Source organism: Glossina fuscipes, unplaced genomic scaffold, assembly GCF_014805625.2.
Source record: "Glossina fuscipes isolate IAEA_lab_2018 unplaced genomic scaffold, Yale_Gfus_2 287, whole genome shotgun sequence".
Classification (NCBI taxonomy): Eukaryota; Metazoa; Arthropoda; class Insecta; order Diptera; family Glossinidae; genus Glossina; species Glossina fuscipes.
Genome location: NW_023998630.1, coordinates 648,351 through 675,752, shown reverse-complemented (window position 1 = coordinate 675,752; position 27,402 = coordinate 648,351). Strand labels below are relative to the sequence as shown.

The 27,402-nt window shown below is 34.1% G+C and overlaps 1 protein-coding gene across 1 annotated transcript; it reads right to left on the bottom strand.

The window, feature by feature from the left end:
* Positions 1-21,615: 21,615 nt before the first annotated feature.
* On the bottom strand, positions 21,616-22,316 carry LOC119642912. Its single transcript, XM_038042222.1, has 3 exons — positions 22,298-22,316; positions 21,849-22,213; positions 21,616-21,790 (listed from the first exon to the last, which is right to left on the bottom strand). The coding sequence occupies exons 1-3, from the start codon at positions 22,314-22,316 to the stop codon at positions 21,686-21,688; spliced, it is 489 nt and encodes a 162-aa protein (XP_037898150.1). The 3' UTR covers positions 21,616-21,685.
* Positions 22,317-27,402: the final 5,086 nt, after the last annotated feature.

Here is a 27,402-nt window from a genome sequence, read left to right as displayed (position 1 = left end):
TTTTTTTTTGTTTCTTTTCTTTGTGATGCGGCTCAGTAGGCTAGGTCCATGAATTTAATCGCTCTACCGACAAACGGAGCTAGAATCGTGACAACTATTTAATTATTTTACTAACTGTCCACATCATCGAAAAGATTTTCAATTTAAATGTGCTCTCAACAATTTATATAAACTTTTTATCTATCCTGAAAAAAACTCAAACGCCATTGAAGTTATTACTTAAGATTAAATAAATAAATATTTATAAAATGACGAATTCTATGAAGTCCTAGTGTATTCTCTAGTTTATAATTAACAAGACAACATGTTTTATCAGTTTTACCATCCATTTACTATGCTTATTAGTGGACCCTCAAGGCCAGGCAAAACAACATTTTTGAAAAATCTTATCCACAATAAGGATTTCCTGATTAATGTGAAAATTGATCGAATAATTTGGTGTTATGGTGAAGAAAATGCGAAACCTGATATAAATAATGTTGCGCATATTGAATATAACTATGGAATACCAGAAAACTTGGAAAATGTTCTCAACGAACCAACTATCGTCGTACTCGATGACTTAATGATGGGAGCTTTCAACAAAACAGTTTGTGAACTTTTCACCCCATAGGAATTTTCTGTCATTGTAGTAACACAAAACATATTCCATAAATCCTCGCACACAAGAGGTATTTCATTGAATTCAAAATATAGCTAACCCTAAATACTTTTTTAAGTTCGTTAATTCCAAAAGGAAAATCTCCATAAATCCGTCGTTTGTGTCTTTTAATGGCTCCGAGTCCTCGTATGATTTTGAAACCTCAAATCTCTTTGCGGAATACTTCCGACAGAACTTTTCAACTGCCAATTTTGATTTATCGGTAAACTATCCATATCCGATTTCTAATTCGATTTCAATTTCTAACTTTGTTATATCTGAAAATGACGTTTTTGAAGGATTGAGCCCTCTGAAATATAATTGTTCGCCTGGACCTGATGGAATCCCCTCATTTGTACTTATATCTTGTGCTGGCGAGCTTTGTGATGTTATATCGAGGATTTTTAATTAGTCTTTGAATTTAGGTGTTTTCCCTTTGTGTTGGAAAACTTCCTTCCTTATTCCTATTCACAAAAGTGGTAGTAGGCAACTTGTAGAGAACTACAGAGGTATTGCCAAGTTGAGTGTCTTACCTAAACTGTTCGAGCGAATTGTGGCTCAGAATATAGCCTTTTCCATGAAATCGTATATTTCTCCTTTCCAGCATGGTTTTCGAAAGGAAAGAACTACGGTGACCAATCTGTTAAAGTTTACTTCTCATGTTTTCAAGGCCTTTTATAGTGGTTCTCGCAATGATTTCATTTACACTGACTTTAGCAAAGCGTTTGATATGGTTAATCATGGACTAGTTAGATTTGAACTCCGTACCTCTGGCTTCCCTCTCTTCTTAGTGGAATGGTTAAGCTCTTATCTGCATGGTAGATCATTCAGGGTTTTGTTTAACCTCATTACCTCGGATGAATTCCCCGTGACGTCTGGCGTACCTTAAGGTAGCCACTTGGGACCTATTTTATTTAATTTACACACTAATGATTTGCCCTCCGTGATTAAATTCAGTGAGATTTTAATGTATGCTGATGGTGTGAAACTGTTTTCTTCTTTTTCCGTAGAATCGCAATCACATCATCTTCAAAGTGATTTGAACAATTTGGTTGCATGGTGCTCTCTCAATCTTCTGAAACTAAATCTAAATAAATGTAAGAAGCTTTCTTTCTTAAGAAGGAAGTCGTTCAGTACTCAATACTTCATTGATTCGCACAGGTTGGAAGACGTCGATTCGTTCATAGATTTAGGCGTTCTATTCGATTATAGATTACGTTTCAATTTGCATATTGAGTCCTCGTTAAGCAAAGCTAGGTCCGCTCTTGGTTTTATAAAGAGGTGGTCCAAAGAGCTTGATGATCCTTATATTACGAAAAGGCTTTACACGTGTTTGGTCAGACCTATACTTGAGTATGCCTCTGTTGCGTGGTCTCCTTCATATAGGTGCTACGTAGATTCAATTGAATCTATACAAAAGCAATTCTTGCTGTTTGCCCTTAGGAATTTGGGTTGGGACCCGATTTCCACTCTTCCACCCTATGAAAATAGGTTGCTTCTGTTATCCTTACCGTCACTCGAGAAATGTAGATTTGTTCTTGGGGTTTCCTTCTTAATCAAATTAATAAATGGTGCAATTGACTCGCCCGCATTACTTCGTCAGATAGGCTTTAATGTCCCTAACCGCTTCTCTAGGCACTTTATCTTGATAAAGCTTAGTCAATGCAAATATAATTTTGAACTGTTTAACCCGCTCAGAGTTGTTTGCAAGAACCTAAATGACGTCCATCATTTATTCTCATTAACGGACTCTTTAAAGTCCATTAAAGCAACATTGCTTAATACGCGCGATTTACCTATGTCGTACTTAAACTGACTTAACCTTAAATATGTCATTATGAGTCGAAAATTAATTTGTTGTTAACAATTATCAAATGCCAAGCTTATGCATGTTTGCGATGGCTTAGGGGTTCACTTGCAATTTGGTCCTGTATCGGTTGTGGGTGTGGCTCTATGCTAATTGTGTACATGCTTTGTTTTTTTTTTTTTTCCTCCTTATTTGTTTTATTGTACTTATACTGAGTTTTATTATTAATTAATTTTAAGATTTACTTAAGAGTCAATTGTACTCGACTGCCATTTTGTTTTAGTTGAGTTTCTTGTATAAGTCGAATAAATAAATAAATAAATAAATATAGTTGTGTTTAAAAATCCTAGAGATATCCTACAGTTTCAACATTTAGCAAAGCAAATTCATCCAGAAAATTCATCTGATCTTATGAGGATATATAAAGATGTGACTAGCAAACCTCACGGTTATTTATTAATCGACCTTACACAAAGCGTAAATGATTTATTAAGGTACAGAACGAACATATTTAATCCGAATTTTTGCTATTGCTTCTGTGACACCGGAGAAAATGGCCTTAAAAAAGAGTTTAAGCGACTGAAGAACCACAAACATATGATGTATGTCCTCAAAACAAATAATAGAAAATTAAGAAAAGCTATACTCAACTGTGCTGATGATGAATTAATTAAAACTTTGACTGAGATTATCTTTAACACAATAGCTGGAAACACTGAACTAAAAAATAAAGATTTGAAGGTTTTAAAAAAGTATAAAAAAGAACTTAGGTTCATCTCGAGACCAAACGCGTCCATAAAGTCTAAAAGAAAGGTTCTTGTGCAGAAAGGTGGTGGCTTCTTACCTATAATCATAGCATCATTATTAAGCAAAATAGGATTTATCGGAAAATTGTTAGATAATGTTCAATAAATATAAGCCGAAGCTAAATAAAGTAATTTTGTTGTACCCAAGTGCATACGACACGATGATGGATGACAAATATTCAGCGGAATTTATTAGTAGAAAGCTGTTACCATATTTCAGCAATGTCTCCCTTTCAGAATATGACAATTGGATCAAAATTAAACAAGAATTAAATACTTATATTAGAAGGAAATTAAAACCAATTAAGCAAAACTTTGACCATATACACGAATTGGCGCTTTCTAAAAGTGATGTAGAAGACGGGAAAGTTAACACTGAAGAATCTGAAATCCTCCTCCAAAACGTGAGCAATGACGGCATATTCCAAAATAGTGGCGAAAAATTGCAAATTGGCTTAGATGACAGCACAATCAAAAATAGTAGCGAAAAATTGCAAAGTGACTTAGATGATAGCATTTCAAAAGATGAATTTATGACGCCTGAAAAATTCTTAAATAGAACTAAAGAAGCAACACCACACCAAGTAAGCAGACAACCTACAAAACCTAATGTAAAATCGAGAATTCAAAAACGCATTTCTCCATATAACACCCGACTTAGAAGCCAACTTAAAACTAAGGCTGATTTAATTAAAAATGGGCTTTCTACAGATGCTATCATTTCAGACGGAAAAAGAAAATTGGGGCAGAAATCTTCAATTCAGAAGGGTGAAAATAGTTTTAAGTGGATTGCTATATAAAAATGTACATTTGAGCTAACATTAAATAAAAAACTATTGCAATCGTGTTTTGAGTTCATTTATGTAATGCCTTTTAAACTATGAACTACATGGAGGATTTTTACGAAATCTTTTTAAGCAACAATTCAGTTGTCGTTTACAAAAGAATACCTTGTCCTCATTTACAAATATTGTAAATCTTCCTATTATTACAAATGATCAGTGGGAAGTTGGAATAACCGAACTGTTTTTAAATAATGCTAACATTGAAAGTGATACACATCAAGAACAAGCGCAGGAATATTCACCATTATTTATTTATACTGATATAATAAAACCTCGTTGCGTTGGAGATAAAATTTTAAGATGTCTTCGGGTTTTGTCGTTTAATGGAAAAAGCAAGTGTTTTGAGTTCACCAGCGTAGAGTACTATAGCCTTGAAATTGCTACTATAAAGGACATCTCTATACTCATAGTTAGTACAGACGGTTCCAAATATAATTTTCGTGATTCCTTTACACCTACTTACGTTACTCTTCACTTGAGGAAAAAGAAACGTAATTAAAATAAACTGATATAAACGAGAGCACAATTAATATTTCATTCAGAAGTGTAACAGACTGACATAGAGCAAGTGTATACTTCATATTACTCTAATCAAATCGGAAGGGGATTAAGTCACATAGGCTCATTGTATGTGTCACCACAAGTCGTACAACATGGGCGGGGCCTTGGTTAATTCTTCGCGTCTTTTTTTAGAAATTTAAAACCCCTGTTTCTATCAGGTTTGAATGCGATTAAAGACCAGGCTATGGATACGGGCAAATCTATTCTCAATGATTTCGGTCGCAAGCCACTTAGAAATATTTTGGCAGAGCAAGGCAAAAAGGCTTTAAGTAATTTAACAGAAAAAGCAGTCAACAAGATATCGTCTAAATTTCAAAAAGTAGTATAAGACGTCGAATCAAAAGGAAACGACGTCAGTCACAAAAGAGATCTACCTCGAAACGCACGAAAAAATTCAATCTACGTAACAAAGTAAAAGACATATTTGCTTAGAAACTATGAGCACTCATATAGAATGTATGAAAAGTGAATTAGATTTATTTGCACCACATCCTATACAAAGCAGCATTCTAAATACAGAAGAAGTCTCATATAATCCTATTCAATCCTTAGACAATCCTAGCTCCATAGAATTTCTCTGCCTTGGTAATGGCGATACATATCGAGACCTTTGTAGCGTTTATTTAAACTTGGTTGTTCAATTGAAGAATAAAGATAATTCTGATGTTACTGATGATAAATGTGGCGTTGTAAATAATCTTCTGCATTCCATGTTTCGAAGCGTATCCGTATGTTTAAATAACGTATTGGTTTCGCAAAGTGACAACAATTATCACTACAGATCATACATACAAACTCTACTCAATTGTGGCACTGATGCAGGTCGAACTCATTGATCGTGTTCTGGATGGTATGCAGATTACTACACCGGCGAAATATTTGATGATGGTAAAAAACAATTAACCGAATTGTTTGATAAGAGTAACAAAGTTGAATTGTTCGGAAAGCTGCATGGTGATATTTTTAATCAGCCTAAACTCTTGCTAAATAATGCTGACTTGCGCATAATATTTAATTTGGAAAAATCATCATTTTATTTAATGGAAAATCCTGCCAAGGAAACGCAACTTTGGAAGCACAATTGTTTATGAATCACATAACTTTTAATCCAGGAATACTGGTTGGTCATCATAAAATATTACAAACGAAAGCAGCTTTATATCCATTTAATAAGGTAGAAGTTAAAACATTCACTCTGTATCCTGGAAACCATACCCTATCATTAGATAATGTTGTCATAGGACAACTTCCGACATTTTTAGCTTTTTGTATGGTTTACAATAGCGCTTATTCAGGCGATCGAACAGCGGATCCTTTCAAGTTCGAGCATTTTTATTTGCAAAGGTTTAATTTGTCAGTCAATGATGTTCAAATACCTTCTCAACCCCTTGAATTCGATTACTCTACAGAAAAATTAAGATCAACCAGAGCCTATAGCATGCTATTCAAATCATCTGGCATTAATCACTCAGATCTTGGGCTTCATATAAATAGGAAACTTTTTGATGATAGCTGCTTTATACTAGCGTTTGACCTCTCCGCTGATCATTGTAATAACGATTTGTGTGCTAATATTTTAAGGCAAGCAAAAATACGCATTGAAGGCAAATTCGCTCGGGCATTAACATCACCTGTAAGCTGCATAGTTTACTGCGAGTATGATTCGAAGTTAGAGATTGAAAGAAACAGAAACGTGAAAATAACGCTTTAAAATGAATACGATCAAGCACTTAAGGCAAATCAATCTACAAAGAAGTATTTTCAAGGTGTCTTCCCAGCTAATAATTTACCACGGAAAGTAGGCTCTAAACCTGCTATTATAATAGCAAATACAAACTACTCTAATCAACCAGGAGAGCATTGGGTGGCCTTTTATCTTAATTCTAAGTTAGAAGCGGAATACTTCGATTCATATGGTCAACGACCATTGAAGAAAGAATCTTACAATTTTTTAAAGAGAAACTGCGGCACCTATGTATGTAATAAACAGCAACTCCAAGGATACTTTTCAAGCACTTGCGGACATTATGCCTTGATTTATAGCTTATATAAGAATCAACGAAAAAGTTTAAATGCTTATCTCAAACAATTTAGTAAAACTGACTACAACTTTAATGATAAGAAAATACTTTGTGAAAAAGAATTTTTAATAAAATAAATTTGGAGTCGTAATTCAAAGTCTCGCTTTGAAGCAGTTGGTCCATTTGATTATGCGCCATGAAGATTGATTGGGAGACGGTTGCGCAATTAAAATCCGAGCTTTGAGAAACTTAGGCAACTTGAATAGACGAGATTAGATTATATGTACTAGGTTGCGTTAATACAAAAATTTCCAGATCGTCTTCATTATCGTCAGAAAAGGAAATAATTCCAGAAGTTTGTGAAGGTAAAAAGATTACAGAGTCCAATGTCATCTGAGAATCGTCACTTTCAGTCATCATCATTTCCGCAGTAGATTCATTCTCGTATTCCCTTGATAATGATAATATTAATGATGATGACGATGATGATGATATTACATTGTTGTTCTTTGGATCCATTTTTAATTGTTTTTATTTTTATTTAAAGTAATTAACTCTCTAACCGATTTGCTGGTTTTAGTATTTTTGAAAATAACTAAAGAGAAAACTTTGCTTATATAGGACAGAAATCTTGGTGAACTTACCTTCAAGCGTTATCTGTAAAATTCCATCTGTCTTTTATTTTTCTCTATAAATACTTTTAAGTGTGGTCATAAATACCGTCTGACCTTTTTCTTTTTATCATTTATAATGCACCATAATACTAGTTCTTTTTCCATTCTGTGCGGAGTATTTATACGAATGGCAATAGTGATAATAAAAAATAGAAATGAGGAAGGATCATGAGACGTGTGAGTGTTCTGAAATGCGATATGGTGAAATAGTCGCATCACCCAGAGTGCACATTATTTTATTCTTCGTGGAAATTTGTGTAGATATGTGTATGCACGACCGTGTCCCTTTTTTTATCATTCGCGTCGACGTTCCCCCATATATATACTATTGCTCAGTATAAGTGTATCCTGTGTAGCATTATCGATTTATCGTAGTCTACCCGTTTAATAATCATTTATGCTTGCTTTACACTTTCATATATTTCCTCATAATGCAGACGTAGCTATAACCTAGTTAAGATCACTTCTACATATTTTCACATACTGCAAGTCTACCTATAACCTAGTTAATATAACGCAATCTAACTATAACACACATTACATGTAACTTTAGTAATAGCCCAGTTTAATTCTGCTATTTTGCTTAAATTAGCATAATAATTTATTATATAAGTTACTGACCACAGTTCAGTTAAGTCAGAAATAAAGTAAGAAGTAAAGTAAGAAGTAGGGTAAAAAGTAAAGTAAGAATTAATATGCAAGATTTAATAAGTAAGTATTAATAAGAGTTTAAAATCAGGAGTATTATAATAAATAACAATTTAAAAGAACCATTGATTGTGTTTTCACTACACCTGGTATTTCCTCTTTAAAAGCGCTAGTAAATTAAGTTTTTGAACCAGCCAATCTCGAATTTGCCCAATTTACCTATACTTGTTCACCTATTAAATCAATTATAGATGTATCTAATAATATCTACAAGTTAACTTCTTCAGGGAAAATTTTAACAGTGGATTTATATAATAACCGAGCGATTACCGCTCGGACAGACGCACAAAAAATTATGAAACCTTATGATAGCAGACCGTATGCTTTATATCGTACCGGTATTTATTCGTATCGGTATTTATTGCTAAAAGCCACTTCCATCCTCCAATGCACAACACCTACGGGAAACTTTGAATGGAAGCAGAAGTATTAGTACTATCAGTACTAGTAGGACTGGTAGGACTAGTAGGATGAATTCCTCTTTTTCCCTCCCGAACGTTCTGTAAAAATAAATTTAGAGAAATTCTTCGACAAAAAAGGAAACAAATTTGGCATACCAATCACCGTTAACATATTGGCCGTCCGTGCTTTTATTTATTGCCACAAAAAGTCAATGGGATAAAATGTATCTTTCGCCTTTTATTTAAGTATTATTAAAAAAGATTAATCTATAAGGTCATGACGTCCGCAATAATTAATTTAGAACTAACATACTTAGGTTTTCGCATTCTACTCTACAAGTCCTTTCACGTGATATATGTATACATATATATATAGCTAGTATTGTTAAGAAAAAATTAAATCCACCAGGTCGTGGTTTCCACCGTACTGATTTCAGAATTATTGCATTTTTAATGTACAAAATAGTTTTAAACATTCTCTCTTCTTTATCTTATGATTAATAGCCATAAAACCTGAAAAAAATGAAAAAAAGAAATTTCAATCATTTGCGCCTTGGTGTGGGCATGATCGAGATTTCCGATTTTTGCACTTAAATAGTGGAGTTTTTCCTAAAGTAAATGTGGAAATTTTCAGCCGTCTATCTTTCATAATTTGTAAGCAATAAGCAGTTACGCACAAACTTTCGTTTAGAAAAACGGAGTTACGTTCAGTTTAGGCTTTACTTCGGACTTCTACTCTGACTAATTTGGTCCACTTTCAATACTAATGTGTACAAAAATTTTCAATGTTTCCGCCAAATTTAAAAACGGTACCTGCATTTTTGCGACCACACCAACGCCAACAACATACACAACACAGCCATATAGGCAGATACACATGGCTTAAGCAATTCAGAATTCCATGGTCACCAAGAATATATATGTATTTATAGGGGCTCTGAAATCTCTTTTTAAGTACTGGAAACCTTGTCACAAAATGAGTATCCAGTAATCCTTCGTTGGTGGGTATAAAAATAAACAAGCTGAACCAATGAAAACATACAAATTTGTTTTGATTTTAAGAGTGTAGCAAAAATTTATCGAAGCCAGCCAGACTTGTTATAACCCTGGCGTAGACGTAGCAGTCGGTGGGCAACTGCTTTTACCTAAGGTACGTGGCCGCATGTTCAATAAATGCCGAATAAACCACATGCAACAAGCTTCTTCTAAATGGTTTTCCCTATTTGGGCAAGATCGAATATTCTCTTGCTCAAATTTCTGGTGTATAAAAGCATTGAGCCATATTTAGGTTGTGGCTGATATAATCCTACAAATATAAGCCTGCCAGCTCCAGGACTCTTTCCCACGAAAAAGACTTCTTAGGTTGGAAAAATACAAGTAAATAAAAGAGAACAACCTAAACTAGCAAAAGCCAAGAAGTACAACGTGTCACACGTGTTTTCCACACAATATTTTAAAAACGAAAAACTGAATTCTTTCTATTTATAATAAAAATAAGCCCAATGAAAAGTTTCGGACATTGAACTCAGAGCAACGAAAAGTGAGAATTGAAAAATATAAAACTTGCGACGAAAACTTTAACATTTTTTAATAATGCTAAATTCGGTGTCGATACACTCGATCAAATGGCGTGGGAATAGATTACCAAAGTAGGATCTCGCATCTACTCTCTAATGTCCTAGATTTAGCAGCAATCAATGCTTCGATTGGAATGGAAATTCTGTGCTAAATGTAATAAAAAACCTGGGGAAAATGTACTTTAGAAATGGAATGCACACACATGTAGACAGAAAAATTGACACTCAATTTTTTACGTCTTTGCAACAGAAAATATAAAAGTTAACTTCCAAGAAGCCAACACAATGTATTTACTTATGGCAGAACTCTTCAAAATTAGTTCCGTGATTGCCACCTGAACTATGTGAATCCTCTTCACAGTTGTATAAAATAAAGTGTTTTGTAATATTTGGATGCAAAAGTGGATTAAAAAGATAAACAGTATTCCTCGAGAAGGACACGCAATATAAATTAATTTTTATAATAATATTAGATAGATCGAACATACCATTGAATCGAAGAAGAAAAACGAACGAAAGAAGCCAGGGAAAACGTACAACATATTGCTGCATCTCTAGGTCGGTTACAAAACTTTGTCACGAATGCTGTAAAGCCCCAAAAAATGAACAGATGGGGAATTATTAAATGTCCTTCTCCTAATGACGATAATCGCACGATAATTTTAGCAAAGTGTAGTAAAGACGTCTAAAACAATTAACAACGAATATCTTAGTGAAATGAGAGAAAGTATTGTCTGACTAAATTCACATTCCAACGTCCCTTCGAAGGCACTAAAACACACGCCGATAAAAATGCAAATATCTTAACACGAATTTTCGATGTCAATAAAATTATGTTGTGCATAGTCTTCTTTTTTATGTGAAATCAGGCGCTCAACTTTCTTCTTTGATAATATAAAAGCGCCCAGGTTCAGCACTTATTTCGTTCTTTAAAATTTAATTCTGGAGTTTAAAGTTGAATAATACAAAGTGAAAAAGCGGATATCTATGAAGAATTTTTCCACAAGTTTCTCAAAGTCATCTAACTTTATGGAATATTTTCAATTTTTATTTTTTTTGTTTTCTACTGTTTGTTGACTTTATTGAAAAATAACATAACCATGCTTAACATTCGAGGTATATATAAAATAATAGAGAAAAAAACAAGTTGTTGCCAACCTCAGAAAACATTAAATGTAAACACTAAACCCAAGAGAGTAACACAACAAAGCATAACTTAAGCAATGGTCAGGCCAGCAAAACAAACAACAACAGCATAGAATAACAGCTGGGAAGCGAGAGAGGACGTTTTGAAAAAAACCACAACGACAGGGAAATATGAAACATATTGAGAAAGATTCTGGGTACGGGGTAAAATGGAATAAGAAAAAATAAAAAAAGACTGTTATATTATGGTCTTGGAAAATGTTTTGGCAGTTAACTGCCCTGTGGTTCTATTGGTGCTGTTGTTGCTAGTTCATAATAACAATGTTAGCAGAAGAGAAAGAAACGTGAAAATCATAATGATGTTGATGATGAAAACGCGGGTTCGAGCGCACCGTAGAAAGCAATATGATGATGAATATTTTATATATGTGGTAGTTGTGTTGGCGGTAATGTCTTGCCTGTCTGTGGTCGTCTGGTTTGAAATTACAGTCACTTAGACAGGAAATATTTTTGTGACAAGCAAATTTTACGCTTAGAGACGTTCTTCGCAATAAACTACACTACCTAAAACGGTAGTGGACACATAAGCAACCCAAGCTGAGTCACATACTTTAACTAACCGTAGCCATGATTTAGCGTTACTTATTGCACCATTATTGTACAAATAATAATAACCACGTAAATACATATAAATATATACATATTTATATAAACATTGCAAACATTAGCGTAAATTCAACAAAATGAAATGTCATCAACACTACAATAGTTGAAAGTATATAAATATATATTTACAACAACAACAAACATAGCTGATAAACACTAGCAAGCAGCAACAAAGAGGAGGCAGCAGCCGTAACCATAAAAGTTGTCAAGTTCTTAGCCATGTTAATAAATAAACTCTGCTGGTCTAGAAAATAGTCAGAGATAGAGGTACATAGATAGGCAGACATAGACCAAATGCTATTTGAATAATTTGTCGGACGGACAAGCAAACAGACAGTCAAATGAGTAGAGTAAACAGTACAGTATAATGTTAACAACAATCTGCTGTACACATGCATAGCTAGTTTAGCTAGAATGAAGCAAACAAAACAAACGTGTAAATGACGTTTGCGGCGTCATCATGTTCGCAATGCAATCGGTTACTGTAGATATATACATCTAATCAAAACCGGTGAAGGCCAACGGAAAAGGATAATCTAGTTGCCTGAAAATGATGTCAAGAGATAATATAAAACCAGTTATTGTTGCTAATGTATGAACGACAACGAGGTTACTGATAATTATAACAGTTTCACAATATACGTCGACGCAAAAAGAAAAGCGTAATAGACTGTAAACTTTATTTAGTTTAGATACGTCTTTGTTTTTTGATTATGGTTGAAGTAAAACAGACGAAAAAATGTCGCATGAATTTTTTTGTTCCACATCCAATGCCGAGATTTACAATTATTTCGTGTCAGTTTCAGTAGGTATCGCTAGAGTGGTTAGTACTTGCATGTTTAGCAAAGACTAAGTGAATAATTCGAAGTACAATTTTAGATCATAGACATGTGAATGTGTTCGATTCATAAAATTTTATGAATCGAGTAAAATATGCATCGAAGATCATGTAATACATATGTGGACCGTCTTGAGAGTAAAATAAATTTAATAGTGTGCATGTTGCTACTGTTGATCCACTTAATTCACGCCTATAACTTCAAAGTTTTAAATATTAAAAAAAATTTAGTTTTAAAGTTTCTCTGAATTCCTTTTTCAGGCAGGATTTAGAAAATCACTTAAACATAGTATGAACCGACATACTCACATTCTGTTCACAAAATCTTATTGTCTTCGATTTAGAACCTTAAGGTAAATCTTAAACATAATATTTCAGTGCTATTAATAAAAAAAATTAAAAATGATCCAAGTGTTCGCCTATAAAGATCACGATGCGTTATGACTTACGATCTACAGCCATATATACATATATATATATATACATAAGCTTTTAACGAATTTATCCCCAACTGTACTTTTGCTCAAAAAATGATAATTGCTCGACTTCTTTCGATATGGCGTTATATAAAGTCACGGTCTAAAGTTATTAGTGAACGGCGATGTTCGCCCTACTGAGGGTTAGCTTTGTTCGGTATAGTAACGATTGTGTTAAATGAGAGATGGGGAGATAAACTATGCTTTAATGAGGAGCATAGATGGCCGAAACCCTCACCTCCAAGTGGTGATTCCCGGGCAACGGCTTCGGCCGGCTAAGAAGGGTTTGAGGTTTTGGGCTACTAACTCGGCGACTAGTTTCTGAGAGATGGTGGAGGGGTTGGCTGGAAGATGAATTCTTCACTCATGAAGCTAATTACTAACTTGGAAGTTAATAGGCTATAGTACGTAGAAGGTAGTAATTTAGCGAGTGCATGGTAGATCGCCCCTGCCATGTCAGTGCAATACCCGAGACTTATATATCTCGATGAAAAATAGTTCGGGGGTGGCAATTCAAAGGCAAGAGTGGTCTGAGAGGTCAGCCACGCAAAGTATGCCTAAAGCTTTGTAACATAAACTGGGAGCCGCGGGAGTCAGGAGCCTCGCTCACTAAGCCATGTATGCCTGCGGGTAAATGATGGGGTTATGTTTGGAAAGTCGTAATAAAATAAAAACTCAACTTAAAGAATTATTTTTTACTCGTGGTGGTTGTGGTTGGCAGTTCCAAGCCAAAGTGGAACAATCGAGTGCAGCTAGGCCTCACCACTGACCAGAGTGGGGTTTATTGATCCATACGCTATAAACCGTTCTGGACTCTGGTGCTGCTTAGGCCCCTACTCTGTGGGGATTGTCTAACTCGCGAGGGGGCGTATATTACGCTTAAAGTAGCTTCGGCCACCGTGGGGTTAAGCCTTTCAGGCAGGAACCCACGTTAAACCCATGCCACAAATCTGTGTTAAATGAACTACGGCAGTAAAAAATGAATATTTGGTTTTCCTCGCCCATGTGACAAAAGTCGTCCTCTAAAAAAAATTCAAAATGTCAAAATTTCTTCCTTTCCTGTTTTCAGTGGAATTTTTAACACCCACTTCTTTTTAAAAAAATCGGTTTACAGTTTAGAAGTACTTTTTCTAAAGCTGTCAAATCCGTTGGTAAAACAGAAAAATGTTTACAATTGTCACATTTTAGGTTGATTGTATGAATATAGTTGCGTGCCTACGCACTACATAACATGAAAATAAAGGAATATTGTGTATAGCAATTCTACAAAATCAATGAACGAAGGTAAGTAACAAAATGGATCTTGCCATATTCCACCAGCAATAAGCAAGGTCAATCTTTAGTGTTATATATTTGCGTATAGTGCAAAGAGTCCATAAAAAAAGTGATTCTTGATACGCTAAATCGCTTTGTTTCAGTGATACTTATTAGAGAAATTTTTAAGCAATATAAAACAAACTTAATCAAACCAAGTGAAAACGTCATAATCGGCTATGGCGGACAGTTGACTTTGTCTTCAAATATCAAATATAACTCTTGTTGCCATATAAAGGACATACGTGTTGGCAAACCATACTCCATCTGGCGCGCTAACAACACACTTATAGAGACTTAGCCGTCAAAAGAAGGCTTACTTCTGGGAGGTTCTGAAACATAGACCTACGTCGTCAAAAATTAGCATAATTTATTTATGAAATCGCTATTTCGCCCCAATTTTCATCATAAAATATAATATTAAAAATTAGATTGTATTATCATATAAGGGTAATTTTTTTTTAACAACTTTTATATGAAAGGCAAGCAAAGAAATGGCTTCACTTCATACAAATTGTCAATTGTATCAATTTGATAATTGTCATGAAAATATTTAGAAAGCTGCGACGTATAACGTGAGCATATATGTAAATCATTTTGAAATTTACTTTTGCATACTTTTACATACGTCTTCACAAACTTAATTCCCGTCCCATGGTGCAGGATATATTTGTATATCGACGCGGTTGACATCCGGCATATATTAACCCAACTTAAAATACCTTTGAATACTTTATATAAAGCAGATAAGTACGAAATAAATTATTAATTTTCGACAATGCTTTCAACCTAAGCGGGTCCAATTGTGAAAGTTAGTTTTGCGAAAGGCTGCCATATGCCATGTAAGATTTCGTTTAAAAAGCATGAGCTGAGAATGTTCCAAATGTTCTAGTGGCACTTCCCACAATAATGATGTGGGATTACGTGGCGTGGACGTTAACATGTGCAACTTTTTAATTCATTACATTATTACTATCGGATGGTAAACGCAAGGCAAATTTTTCATTCGAGCTGTGCTAAACAGAATGTCTACAACATATCAAAACGATCGCGTTTTAACCTTAAACGTATCTAACAACGCTCTCTAAGAATTAGGAGCCAAAAATGGCTATGACAACCGACATGCTTAGAGTGAACAAAATATTTACGTTTTTTGTGAGTTTGCTTCTTGTGATGGGTATACAAGTTTAGCTCCATGACGAATGTGGATTTACCTTTCCCTAACTTACTTAATATCAATTGTCTTGTTATTTTATTTTTCCCCGTTTTTCAATTTTGTTAGCTTAGCTTTGACGTTCGTTTTTTTCTGAGAAACTATCCGTGTAAGTTAAAGAAGTAGATAAAAATTGTACACATATGGGTTAAACACTAAAGCATCCAATTACTACCGGATATGTAGTCCTCAATAATTGTGGTCATTTCCACAACAGTGCTCTACTTCTCCTTTTTATTGTTCCTGCTTCCTTAGCTCTTTGTTTCGCATTTCACTAACTGCGTATTCTCGACAATAACATTTTTATACAAGAGAGAGCATGTATAGCCGTGTGTGTGTGGTAATGGTAGATATATATACATGTGCATTGCGTGCGTGTATTTGTGTTTGTTAGTGTGTTGGAGAGTACATTTTGTCGCACAATAAAATGGTCAGGAGCAGCATCGTTACACGATATGTATGCACATGGTTTTGATTGGAACTCACACTCATACAAAATAATAATAATAACCAAGTAACGTTTTTTCCTGACGCTCTCAATACTCCATACCGTATAAATAATACAGTGCGTTTTATATGGTTTGAAATTGACAATATATATCTATACGTATGTACACAAATGTAAATAATACACAAATAGACTCCATTTAGTGCTCCTGCCCGATACTATATATTACAAAACTATACCAATTTTAATTGCGTCCATTACCACTGCACTACTATTTGTAAATGATTCTGCTTACCGTTCACCATTGGCCATTATTTTGCAACGTTTCCATATTGTTGATATGCTATTACATAAGAAGAACAACAGCGAAAACAACAAGAACAACAACAACGGTATGAATTGTATCAGCAGCTGTTATAAAAGTTGACAATTGAGTAGTGGGAATAGCAATGTATATAAATAATAGCACAACGACAAGAGCACAAAAACCTTAAATAATAATAAGAACACTTTTGTTTTGTTGTAAACATTCATTTATAAAATCGACCGCATTGAAAAATATGTAGAAAGAATTCTTTCTACTGTATATATATATATAATATTAATGTACTTTTCTTCATTTATTGCATAGAGATTGTTTTTGATTGTTGAGAAAACGCAAAATTATTTAAAGTTGATTCAAATCTAAATTTATTCGTTAAGTATTCGGCCTTTCAATGAAAAGGAGAAAATTCAATGAAATTTACACAAAAATTATTAAATCTTGTATGTCACAACTTATACATTATGCATAACTTACGTTATACGTATATATTATACATCATTTTTGTTCTTTTTTGTTTTTATGTTTAATATAAGTGATCGTCAGGCCGGTTTATATGTAGCTTTAATGAAACATTCCCGTCTATATTTATAAACGAACACAACACGAAATCAATTGTATTACATTTCTTTCTATTATAATTTATTCGTTTGAGCTTTTATGTTTTTCTTTCTCTATATGGAAAAGGTGTGTCCAATAAAGTTATTAAATATAAAAAAGATTAAAAATTAAAATATAGAGGTTATTTTCCTTATTCAATAAAGAATCGTAGCAAATTTTTTTTCCGAGCATTATTTTGTATTCTGCTGTGGCGGAGCACGGTGCAGGTGTAACGCTTTGAGATGTGCGCAGCCCCATTCGTGTACTCACGACCAGACTCCGAAAACCAAAAAGGTTTTTTTAGAGCTGATCGACCGAACCCCATCATGCTTTAAATACATGATTTTTCTGGGCGTACTGCTCCCCTTTTTTTTTTAAAGCATGTTGTCATCGCTTGGATACCAAAGTACCCATGAATTTCTCATGGTGCCGTTGCTCAAGTGATGATAATCTCTTCCTACAACAAGTGTCGGAGACCCGAAGACTTTAAGTAACATCGGGTACATCCCATTCTTAGGTACCCCTGTCGGCCCTTCCAACTGTTACCCCCCTTTCATTTTCCGCCCAACCAAACAAATTCACGCCTCGGTGATAGAGCTGCGTTAACAGTTTGGCGGCCTCGCTTTTCGCAAGAAACAGCAACAAAAAAAAATAAAACATAATAACATGTTTTGTCACAAAGTGAGAACTCATTATCCGTATCCAATTGAATGATAACTTAATTATAAACCCTGTTCGGAGTTTCTTTCGCGATTTTTGTCGCGACCAACTGATATCACAATTAAATTAATTCGGTAATTTTTTTTCACTCGTTGGGCACCTTTTGTGTTATAAGCGACCAACGTTTCAAATGCCAAAAAAAATAAAAAGTATAAACATTGAAATTACAAGGAAATTAAGTCAATCATATTTCGGGATATATTTTCTCTTTCCGTTGGGAGCCGCTTTTTCATGTTATAAGCGACCAATGTTTCAAACGGATCGAGAAAGAAAGTATAATTACATTATTCGACTTAGAAACTTACGGATCCAAAAAAAGTACTCAAAGTTTCTGGTCTCCATATTCCGTTGGGCGCCATTGTTATGCGCAACCAACTCATATCGAAATTAATTTAATTCTTTACCAGTTTGCTTTTCGTCGGGCACCATTTATGTCACTCGGACAATCAACTTGTCGAACGAGAAAAAAAGAAATATAAAAAGTATGAAAATTAAAATTACGAGGAAATTATTGAGTTGGACCGATTACAAAAATTCCTCTGCTCCAGTTTTACGTTGGGCGCCACTTATGTCACGGGCATAGCTCCTTGCGCGGTAGAGCGTTCACTTATTATACAGGCACGCTGTGTCGCATGACAAAAGAAAAATTTAAATCACACTGCGTAAGTCCGTTTGTGAGGTCTATTGTCCGTACTGAAGGCCGCTCGTTGGTCCCTTCTTAGTCCGTCAGTACCCATTCCCAGTCCCTCTCACCTTCACTCCCGCCCACCCATGCCCTGCTTCAGTGGTGGAGTATGCTGCTTAGCCGCACATTTTCATCCAAGCTATTTTAATTTTAATTTTTATCCTTTTTGTCGTTTTAACTAGTTATTTATTCACTACAAATTTCTTGTCGTTATTGCCTAGGCTTTTCCTTATTCTCTTCGCCTGCTTAACTTTGTGTTTTCAACGATTTAAACACCGATCATGGCTTTGAGAAAATATATGAAAATATTCAATATGGAATTGTTCTATTTATACATTGGTTTAAGAGAGGTTTGTAAATGAAAATGTCTTAAAAGAAGTTCCAGTGAATATCCAAAGCTAAGTTATTAAATTTAGCCTACCAGTTATATAGATTTACGACAAGAATGAACTTGATGCTACTGTCTCCTTCCTTATCCACGGCATATTGTTATTACTCTGAGTTATTTCCAAATTTCAATTAACAATAGATATCCACGGATCTTGGCTCACGTTTACAGCAAGGGGTTGCCTTAGTTGCCTTAGCTGATTATGGATAGTCCGCAAAGTTGTTGTTTTTAAGAGACTACCAATTTATTCGTTACCAAATATGCTCCATAATTTTTGTATTTTATTATATTTGTATTAACGTTAATAATAAATCCGGAAGAATTTAATTAAAACTTATTTTAATCAAATTAGTTTTTTTCATATTATGATACAATATATTTATGTTACAGTATATTAGTCGTACTTTACAATTTTTCTCCATATTATATTTTCTTCTTTATGTTTCTTTAAAACCTTTTTTTTATTTCTTTTCTTTTTGTTGTTATTAAACGGACACAATTTTACCAATAGAGTAGTTGTAATTGTAACGTGAAAATCTGGGCTATTTTAGCTGTACATAATTAAACTTCTAATTCGAAAGCTTTTTATTAGTAACTTCTCGAGATTTTTAAAAATAATTTTTTCAATTTCTTTATTTTATTTACTTAACTAATTTCTCTAGAGACCATTCTTTATTCGTGCAGTTTTTTGTTCTTTTCCATACTCCAATGGCGTATTGCATTTTTTCCTCATCTTTGACACAACTTTTCACTTCAGATGTTCCTTCAGAAATCATCTCATCTTTGTTCAAAATCGATCTGTTTGCATAGTGGCAAGCCGCTATTACGACATTACCGGTCAAAGCAATTTCTAAACTGTCAAAATAATATTGATTGCGTCTATTTAAATCTAGATGAGTTGATTACTGTGTATATTTAAATGTAGAAGCCTCAACGCAGATTTTTTGCAAAATTTAAAAAAATTGTGCGTGCATGGGTTTTTACAAAAAAAAAACATAATCATATGGTTAATATTTTAATCTTTGCAGCAGTTATCTGCATTTACCAAAAAAATTTCATTTTAGCAGCAAAGACCAACAAGGAAGAAAGAATTAATTTGAGAAAATTAAATTATATAAAATGGAATATTTAGATTTTAAATTAAAATTTTTCCATTTTCTTTCATTTTTTGCTTTAAAAGATAGCTTTTAAATAAATTCTACACTTTCACATTAACGTGTATGCAAACGAACGCTAACAATATGATTTTCCTTCAGCATCGCACGCAAGTGCTGTGTTTAACTGATTTTGCAATGCAATCACTTTCTCAGCATTAATTTTTCGCTCACTCCAAAATTGTTGAATTCATATAGATTAGCTTCTGTAACTTGCTTGGACTTTCGTAAAACGTGCAGCTGCACACACTGTTTTGTGCTTGCGCTTGGCATTGTTTACACGACTATATATTGAAGCATAGAAGAAAACTTCGCAGACCTTACAAAGCATTCAGCATCAAAGTCCAAATAATTTTACGCGTTCTCTCATTGGCAAAAATGAATGTCTCGCCTATAACCTTGCGGAAAAATTTGGAAGTCAACTAAACTTGTCAAAGGACACATCTACGACGCGTACAATACGTGTTAATCCCGAGAATTATCGGCCCACACACCTAAACATAATTTCAGTGTTACGTATTGTCTTGATGTATACCAAATATATATCTTTAAATAGAACAAACGCGCACACATACCTAGTCTTGAACATCCTTAAGTTCAGGGTACAGTAAATTTCTTTGTACTGACGATATTTCATTTATTTTATCTGATAATCCTGATACTTCGATTGCGTTATTAATTGTGAATGTGTAGCAAGCCGTATTTTCTTGTAATTTCTTTAAAAAGAGTATATAAAAATGTAAAAAGTATTTTAAGAAAAGATTTTAAATAATTGTGACTTGGATTATACATCCATTTGTGTCGCAAACAACTTTCTCACTATACTATACTAAACTATGTTATTCCAAATGTCTAGCACTGAAGTGTAGGCTGTTACGCCCTCCACTGGCACACTGGTGATACTAAAGTTGCTAATTGTTAATAAGCAAATATCTACATCGGAAAATAAGCTTATGTAGATATTGTCGGTTGGGTTCTAAGTCAGTTCAGCCGCGCTTTCTTATGTTTAAATTCTTCGACTCCATTTTTCACCATCGTTCCTATTCTTAACTTTTCATAACCAATGCCAAATTTGAATTGCTAACAGTAGCTGGTTTCTGTAGCTGTTTGGTCTAAGCTTTTGTAATGTTCTGTATATTGATCAATTGTTACAACCGTTCTTGGTTCAAGAAGCATGGCGGTAAAAATTGGGATCCTAATAGTTTATAACGAATCCTACGTTTTCCTTAGGATCTCAAAAGTGTGATGGTTATACAGTCGGCGTAAATATCTGAAAAGTGCTTATAACAATTGTCGTTGTGAATACGTGGTAAAGATTAACTTAAGTGACTCTCTTTACCATAGATTCAGCATATCGAAAATTCTTACGCACACATCCGATAAGTCCCTATATATCGCGGCTCGGCAAAACAAGCTGTAACAAACGTATGAACATAACCTCAATAGAAGTAAATGCAAACGTCTTATTGTTGACGCGAATTCTTACTCGTATGATGGCACAATTTCATATCAGGCCCAAATGAAGCAAAACGTTTCTAAATTGAGGTTTTCACAGTATTTTCAAAATACCTAAATGGCTTTCTAATATGATTTTTTTGTTTGAAAAATAAAATAAGAAGTTTAAAACAAATTGAGTAACGAGTTCATTGATTTCAGGCGCCACAAGTATTATCTATTAAATGTCTTGTAGGGACGATTTTTTTGGCCGTACTTTTGCTTTCAAGTCTTTCTTGGAGCCTCCACATGAAGGACAGCAGTTGAAATCCATTAAATAAATAACCTTTAAATAGTATTAATATTGAATAACTTCATATATTCTCCTATAGGGTTCGGGTTACCTTCGGATGCGCTTTGCAGATTGCTGATACACGTCCTTTGAAGAATTTGTGGCATTTGGTGCATTCCACCCATTGTGGCTCCCTTTGCCCGCGTCCACAAATGCAAGCTTCGCTTGTGTTCCCAGAGGAGAGCGAATCACTTGTGGCTGACGACACAAAATCTGCGGCATTACTTGCAGATTCCGATTGCTCAAATTCAAGCATATAATTCGCTGCTGATTTATGGAATGTGCGAACATACTCTAGACGAGCACTTAGCGATATTTTTTTCATTTTAACAGTTTTCGATTTCCAATTACCCTCCTTTTTTGAATTTTTCACTTCTTCGAAGAAGAGATGAGTTCGTTCGTTTGTTAAGGGTTGCCCTATTCGCAGACCGCTGACATTAAAGTTATTCAATGTTATCCTGTTCAAAAGTTTTTTTTTACTCCGTTAGCCAACGGCCTTACACACTATAAGACCAGGCATTTCGTTTCAATTTCATTTTTAGCAAAATCTTGAAAGCTTGAAAAGACGTTATTATTGGAAATAAAATAAATAGTTCAGAAAGTTCAAAACATACCAAAAACTAACTACTTATTCTCTTTCGAAAAGGCAAGTGAACATTTTCTACGGAAATTGTGTCTAAAAACTGTGTATAAAAACTGGATTGGTTAAGGAGATCTTTATAATGTCCAATTTGAAAGCAATCAGCGTATGAAAGAATTTCCAAATTTTAAAGTTTTCGGCGAGAGTGGATAAGACGCTATATTCTGGCGCACGAATGTATGTTAACAAGTTAGTTAAAATTGGATCAATTATTGGAGTTCTTATATGTGTGTATATTTAGTTGGAGTATGTATAATATACATTTATTTGTTTTTATTCCCAGTGTGTGTCAGTTGTTCTCCATTTGGCGGTACATCCTTCGCATTGTGGTCGAATTTTCATCATATTCACACATACATTGATTAAAATATTAATTATGGGCGTTTTGTTTTTCTAACTGCCGTTATATATGCATTTCTTATTACAAGAAAAAATTCTTGGAAAAAATTTAATGCAAATTTATGTACTTTGCGCTGAATTTCTGTATTTATTAATAACAGAATTCACACATGGGTCTTTATAACTGTTGAAGCTTTGAGCTTAAAAAAAAAGGGTGTGAAGCTTGAAAAGTTCCAGTACATTTTGATCGCTTTTATTTATATGAAGGCACATTTAAACACACATAATTATTTTTTCTCTATGTCGTCTAGTTTTCGGAATACCTACATCGGAGTACGTATGAGTCGCTACAGTAAGTTGAAACTTGACACAAACATTTCTTGATCGGTTAAAACTGCGAAGTTAAAAAAGGGCTTGATCTGCTAATATACATGTGCACACAAAACTGTGGAACCAGGTATACGCAAAATGTCGGTACTTCCCGTGTTAAAAAGTTTTACAATTTTGCATCCCACTGGTGAGGCATTAGACTAGGCGTTAGCATTTATCCCAAATGCCTGTTTTTCCGTAAAATATAATCCAGGCCTGTGTACTATTAACTATCATTATTATAACAAATTAGCTTAATGTTTGTTTCAGACAAACTAAAGTATGTTCATCTTTTATAATTACTCTTTTGCATTCTTAAAAAGCGATACTTTAGTTAAATTATCTAATCAAAGCCAATGTTTACGCTGATATTGCTTGAAACAGAGCCAACTTAAGCGTATGGTTACATTTTTGAAATATTGAAGAAGTATTTTATTCGAATCATATAACACCACATTGATAAATAAAAGGTTCATTTTGTTTGCTAAACATGTGCCACTGTTACTTTTAAAGGTCAACGGTAATATGTGCGCTTCCTTTTCTTCATGAATACTTCTTATATCTTAAAAATGATTTACACAGATCCATCAAATCAACTCTTATCTTTCTCAGTAAATTTAGACCCTGAACGTCATTTGACCTCTTCATTAAACTTTTGTAAGTTAAATACGTGGACAGCTATGGCTTGGTTTCAGTATCTCGGCTATAATGCTTATGTGATTTGTATGTTTTACCGAACTTCTTCCGATCGAAAGCATTTGTAGATCTTCTTGTAGTGTACTCGTGTATATGTATTGTATTAGCAAGTCATGATATAAAAAATCTCGGAAATCTTTTTTTACCTGAAGCTTGGTGAATTAAAAACTTAAATTTCACTCTGTCCATTGAGTACTATCCTCTTCAAAGATAATCAATAAGTAAATTCGAATTTTCAATGCGTCATAATTTTTCAATTTTTCTGTTATAAAAACTTTTCTGCGTGCCAACCTGCACAATGTAGACGTGTCTTTATAACTTTTTACTAAATATTTTTGTGTGTTTGTATATATAATAGAAAGGGTAGAACAGAAACCTCTGTAATGTACAAATTGAAACGGTCTACTACGGACCGGCCACATAAACGACAACATCGTCTACAAATTTATACATTGGCTAGTAATGTTGTTGTTATTGCTGCCGCCATTGTTGTAAATCATTATATAATCGTAAGGAGGCGGCTTGCATTGTATGCTGTTATGGATGGTAAGCGTCTGTATAGTAGCAAACGTTAGAATCTATTTTTGTTACACACGCACTCCTGCACAAAAGCCGGATTTCCTTTTTTTGTTCAGGAAAAAAGAAATCCTCTCTATGCTACGCACACATTGATATACTAACCAACGGCAGCAAGCTTTCCTATTATGGCGGGGCATTTGTAGTCTGGTCTGTAATGTAAAATTTTCTAAAATTGGCTGTCAGCATGTTGACGCGTACGTTTTCCGGCGTAATCACGATTAAAGTGTCAACAGAATACTAATTATATTGTTGTGTTTGTTTCTTCTATGTAGTAAAGGTACGCGTACAGATAAGGAATAGTAAAAAGAGTGTTTTAAAGCTTAAACTCTGCTTCTACACAGACATGAAACTATTAACAACTGCTGTACGTTCTGCTGGTATGTATGTGACGTTATGCTCGGTACAATATTTAGTATGTTGTTACCTTTCAGTTAGCAACACATAACATGTTTAGCTTGGCTTTGTGTGAGATGTTGACGATGATGACCACAGTAACTATGATGATGACCAAGGAATTTGGTATGAGTACTAAATGTTGTCAAAGTTGATTTTGTGATTTTAGTTTTAAATAACTCTTTTTTGCTTTTTGTCTACAGTTGCTGCCTGTTTGTTTTGGTTATTCACTGGCGTCCTCTGGATTTCTAGAGCTGATGTATGTTGTTGCTAACGTTCGCATACAGATTTGATGTTTTTCGTCCTTGGATTTATTGACGCATTTGCAAGTTTCCTTACTTTTGTCGGTCTTCTATTCATATCAAAATTAAAGCATTGCAACTAATATGATATTATGGAAATTTTTCTTAAAAAGTAGGGGTTTTGGCGTATTTGCGACAAGCATATTAAATAGATAATTTCTATGAATGAGGAGCTTTATCATCGTTATAACCGGAAGGCGAATAAATATCCAGCAATCATAACCACACACGTTAGGGCGACGTTTTTAAAGCAAGCAAAGAAATTTATTAACTTTTTTTATATGGAAGGACTAAACCTAAAAGAGAAACAACTAAAAAAAGTTCCTTCGGACAGTCTTGTTTGGGTAAAAGAAAAAGTATCAAAATAATAATATTAAAGGAAGCTATTGTGAATATATTTTTAGATTTTAAACAAAAAAATTGTTTTTAAGAAATACCAAAAGGTGGCAAAAAATTAGTCTAATGTTGAAGCTAACATGAAGAAGAATGTTTATTTTGTACTCCCTTAATAATACGTCACTTGGAAGACATTGTGACAAACTCGAACGAAAAGAATAAAAATTGCACGCGTTTAGTTGTAGGCCGTTTTGAAGTGTCTTGTTTCGAGAAGTACGTGTTCAGAGTTTTAAAATTTTTTATTATTTTTTGGCATTAACTCCCTATCCTCTCCAGGAGCGGAACACTGAGATCCCGTTTTCAAATATTCTTCCCGATTCTGTTTCCTCGAAGATGTGACGCTTCGTTTGCTGCAACTGTTGAAGGCGGCATCACATGGTTCGCACTTTATAAATTGCGTGGAATGATGTAAACAACTGAGAGAAATTGTATAATTGTAAAAAAAAATTGTAATAAAAAACTTCATGTCAGAAGACTTTCGAATAACTCCTATACCCGTATCTCCTCAACGGTTGGCTCTGTGCAATTACAATGACATACTTTCAAATGCTTTCATTCATTTTCAAATGAACACAAGCGCTTTCCGAAGGCATCTACCAGTATATGGGGGAAGTTGGAAATCAGGCACAAGCCATTAAATTGTATCTTTCCAGTAGGAGTTCTTTTCACACAGATTGTCTTTTCGGTGCTCTTCTCTTTCTTCGGGTAACGGTCTTTTCCTACGTAATCTAAAAGTTTTTTAAAAAATTCTATGAAGTCAACAAACAAAAAACAAACGAGAAGAGTTTTTTTTATAAAATTCACAATGATTTTTTCCGTTAAGTATGTTATATGTTTCCTATTTCGTTTCGATAGTCTTTGCTATCTCTCTGACCAATTTCTGCACTAAACTGCATGATTGATTTTAAGCGAATATCGTTAGCGGAAGTCGTTCATTCATTTGTTTAACTTTTAATTTCGAAACCCGTCGATAATCCCAGCGCAGAAATAGTTTTGAACTAATAGCAAATCATAAGCAAATTCACACATTTTGAAAATGGAAGACATATTTTTTATATTTTTTTTTTTTGTTTATGATCATTCCTACAACCGTCGCCAAAGCATGAAAGTTTGCTACATTTTTCCTTCCACTTTTGACGTACAAAATTGTTTGTGTACGGTATCCACATTCCCTAGCTATTTTTGACCAGTGCGACTTCTATAATGAATCTAACCGGTCTTTTGCTAAAGAAAAATTTGATTTGAAATATCTGAGCTAAAAGCATACTACTTTACACTTGTTATTTATACCCTGCGGTGATGTTTACAGACCATCTTTTGAAATGAGGATTGCTAAATAGCATCATGTAACTGATCTCGAGCGGCATCAATACGGTCTCTCTTCATAATTAGAAAATTCCAAAATTCCTGATACATATATTTCCTAAGCACAACACATGGATAAATTGTTTGTCTGTTTATGCATCCGCAATTAAGAATATGTTTTTCAATTTTTAGAAACTAATGTTGCTTTTTTCCTATTTTCCCGCTTGTTGACCGCGAATAGCTACACGAAACTCTTAGTTACTTGAGAGTTCTTTTCATATTCGTCCCAAACGGACAGATAACATAACGGATGTGTATGTATTTATAAACACACTTTTTATGATGTAGATTAGTTATCACAGTATAGTCTCCGCTGTTTGATCGCAGTTTTTAATGATTTCATTGAGCACTTGTGTCCAGCGAATCGATAGATCGAATTCTTTCTGTTTCGAGATTTATATACATGTATATAAATATAAATGTCGCTCCGCTGTATTCAAATAATCGCTTTTAATTTAACCGAATCTAAGACACTTAAAGATTTTTTCATTTGTTTCATGATCAGTTTGATTTTCGTGCGTCCGGCA